At 48.7% G+C, this 3,411-nt stretch overlaps 1 protein-coding gene across 1 annotated transcript; it reads right to left on the reverse strand.

The window, feature by feature from the left end:
- Nucleotides 1-936: 936 nt before the first annotated feature.
- On the reverse strand, nt 937-1,884 carry LOC100359074 (olfactory receptor 3A1). Its single transcript, XM_008270898.4, has one exon. It carries the CDS (start codon nt 1,882-1,884, stop codon nt 937-939), a length of 948 nt encoding a protein of 315 aa, XP_008269120.2.
- Nucleotides 1,885-3,411: the final 1,527 nt, after the last annotated feature.

Genomic DNA, 3,411 nt, shown 5'->3' on the forward strand with positions numbered 1-3,411 from the left:
GTTGGTTCACCCTCCAATGGCCGCCGCAGCCAGCACGCTATGGCTGGCGCACCGCGCTGATCCGATGGCAGGAGCCAGGTGCTTTTCCTGGTCTCCCATAGGGTGCAGGGCCCAAGTACTTGGGCCATCCTCCACTGCACTCCCTGGCCACTCAGAGAGTTGGCCTGGAAGAGGGGCAACCGGGACAGAATCCGGCGCCCCGACCGGGACTAGAACCTGGTGTGCTGGCGCCGCTAGGTGGAGGATTAGCCTAGTGAGCCGCGGCGCTGGCCAAGGGAAACTCATTTTTTGTGTCATCAGACACATCGTACGTGTGTGTCGGGTCTCTGAGCTGAATCTAAGTGTCCTGATCTCCAGAATTAGAAGAGAATACATAATCGTACAGCTTCCCATCTGGCCCTACTCCATCCCATGGGATCTTTGTATGATAGGAAGAGAGGGAGCTCCCTGATTTGATGTTGTTCTGTGCTGCTTTAATGTTAGTCTATAGGTGGAAAAATAAAACAATCCTGATTTCTAGACCTGTGTTTTATAAACTGACCAACCATAGCTGAACTTGAGGAAAAACATGACCTCTGATGGGGTGGGTTTTCTGGGAGTACTTTTGGGAAAGCAGGCTATAACTAACCAAAGATTCATTCCCTTTGGAACATGATCCTGTAAGCATTCACAGATCCCCAGGTCTCACTTACAACCAGAAATGAGAGGACATGTGAAATTGAAGTGTGTCAAAAGGGCTGGCCTACCAGAACCTATCTACCCATTGTTTATAATCGTGCGTGGTGTCTTTGGGAAACAGTAACTGTTACCCCTATGAAAGTCCCCATAGTCAAGGAGATGAAAGCAGTTCTGGGCCATCTGTCCTAGTACTTGGCTTTGGAGAATTTTTCCTTTAGTCTAAAAAGACACAGGGAGGAAGGGCCACTTGACACATCCTCAAGCCATTGAGCGCCTCCCCATGAGCACCTTCCAGAGGGCAGCCTGCACGTCGGGGTTCCTGAGGCTGTAGATGAGCGGGTTCAGCATGGGGTTGACGACAGTGTTAAAAATCCCAACAGCTTTATCCTTATCTGAAAGCTTGGTTGAACCTAGTCTCATGTAGTTAAAGATGCCTGAGCCATAGAATATGGCCACTACAGTGAGGTGGGAGCCACACGTGGAGAAGGCCTTCTTCCTGCCCTCAGCAGAGCGGATTCGCAGGACAGCAGCTGCCACGTGGACATAGGAGGTGATGATGAGAGCCATAGGGGAACCTGCCATTATGAAACCCACAGCAAAGAGCAGTAACTCATTGAATCGGGTGCTGGAGCAAGAGAGCTGGAAGAGCTGTGGGAGGTCACAGTAGAAGTGGTTGATCACATTGGGACCACAGAAGTTCAGTGTGGATATGGCCACGGTGTGGGTCAATGCATTGGTGAAGGCACAAGCCCAGGACACAACCACCAATGTCCTCTGGACTGTCTGGCTCATGCGGGTGTTGTAGGTGAGGGGCCGACAGATGGCCAGGAACCGGTCATATGCCATGGCTGTCAACAGGAAGCAGTCCACACCAACCAGCAGATGGAAGAAGAAGAGCTGAGTGAGGCAGGCTCCGTAGGAGACTGTGCGCTTGTGGAACAAGAGACGAGCCAACATTGAAGGAACAGTGACTGTGATGCACCCAACATCCAGCACTGACAGGTTCCCCAGGAAGAAGTACATGGGGGTGTGGAGTTTGGGTTCCACCAGGACGGCAGCCAGGATGCTGAGGTTGCCCCCAACTGTAATTAGGTAGGCAAAGAGGAAGAGGACAAAGACAACTGGCCACAGCTCTGGAGTCTCCACCAAGCCCAACAGGATGAACTCAGTAACAGTTGTTCCATTGGCTCCAGATTTTGGCTGCATGAGTTCCTTCCAGGAAACATCCAAGGAAGAAAGTGATAAGTTCTGTTAATTTATTTAATCAAAAAGAAAAAATAGGTCTCATTCTATATGCCCAACCCTCTGCTAATTTGGGTAATGAGTTTTCCACTCCTTAGGCCACACTGTACTTGTTAAGCCACTTGCTACACTTACCTCAATACCTCTACTTTATTCTCAGGTATAAGGACAAATTTCATAACCATACTGGGACTTACCCCCCTTTTTCCTATCTAAAGAATCATTGTAGGCCGGTGCCGCGGCTCACTAGGCTAATCCTCCACCTAGCGGCGCCGGCACACCGGGTTCTAGTCCCGGTCGGGGTGCTGGATTCTGTCCCGGTTGCCCCTCTTCCAGGCCAGCTCTCTGCTGTGGCCAGGGAGTGCAGTGGAGGATGGCCCAAGTGCTTGGGCCCTGCACCCCATGGGAGACCAGGAAAAGCACCTGGCTCCTGGCTCCTGCCATCGGATCAGCGCGGTGCGCCGGCCGCAGCGCGCTGGCCGCGGCGGCCATTGGAGAGTGAACCAACGGCAAAAGGAAGACCTTTCTCTCTGTCTCTCTCTCTCACTGTCCACTCTGCTTGTCAAAAAAAAAAAAAAAAAAAGAATCATTGTAGATATCATGAAAGACAAAACTCTTGGGAAAAATAAATAAGTAAAAGGTATACTCTGATTTGGTCACAACAGAGACGGTGTGAAGTTTCTCTTTTCAGTATTCATCCCTTCCCTAGACAGGCAGAACAGTAACCATATGAATTATTTCTTCAAAAGAACTTGAGGCTGTTGTTGTAGTGCAGGGCTTAAGCCTGCATCCCATATCAGAGCATTGGTTCAAGCCCCAGCTGCTTGCTTCTGATCCAGCTCCCTGCTAATGCTCTTGGGGAAGAAGCAGAAGACAGCCCAAGTGCTTGGGCCTCTGCTACCCATGTGGCAGAGCCATATGGAATTCCAGGCTCCTGGCTTTGGCCTAGCCCAGCACTAGCTGTTGTGGCCAACTGGGGAGTGAACCATCAGATGGAAGACGTCTTTCTGTCTCTGAATCACCCTCTGTCTGTCGCTGTGCCTTTCAAATAAGTAAAATAAATATTTTTTTAAAACTTGTAAATATCCAAAATCTCAATATTATAGATCAGAGGGAGTCAAGAACAGCAGAGAGGGACCGGCACTGTGGCGTAGCAGGGCCAGCATTCCATGTGGGCATTGGTTCAAGTCCTGGCTATTCTGCTTCTCCAGTTTTGCAATGAACAAAACTGATGCTACTTCATATGCAAACAAATATAGAGAAAATGCTTAACAGTTTCTTTCTTATATCAATGCTTTATGATGGCTTTTAATACAATTATATATTATACCTCCATGAAGATGTTCACAAAAGAAATAAAGAGGTTTAATCAGGCTGAGTGTTTTCATTATCTGATTTGTTATAGGAGTTTAACTTGAAAGTTCTATACAAGTAAAACACACTTTTCTAGCTTTGCTTTTTGTGGCCATTGCTAGAGAGACACTGACCAAA

This window comes from Oryctolagus cuniculus, chromosome 17 (assembly GCF_964237555.1).
Source record: "Oryctolagus cuniculus chromosome 17, mOryCun1.1, whole genome shotgun sequence".
NCBI classification, from domain to species: Eukaryota; Metazoa; Chordata; class Mammalia; order Lagomorpha; family Leporidae; genus Oryctolagus; species Oryctolagus cuniculus.

Bases quoted from the DNA above. Each gene is read 5' to 3' on its own strand.
- LOC100359074 (XM_008270898.4), bottom strand. From the start codon at position 1,884: ATGCAGCCAAAATCTGGAGCCAATGGAACAACTGTTACTGAGTTCATC.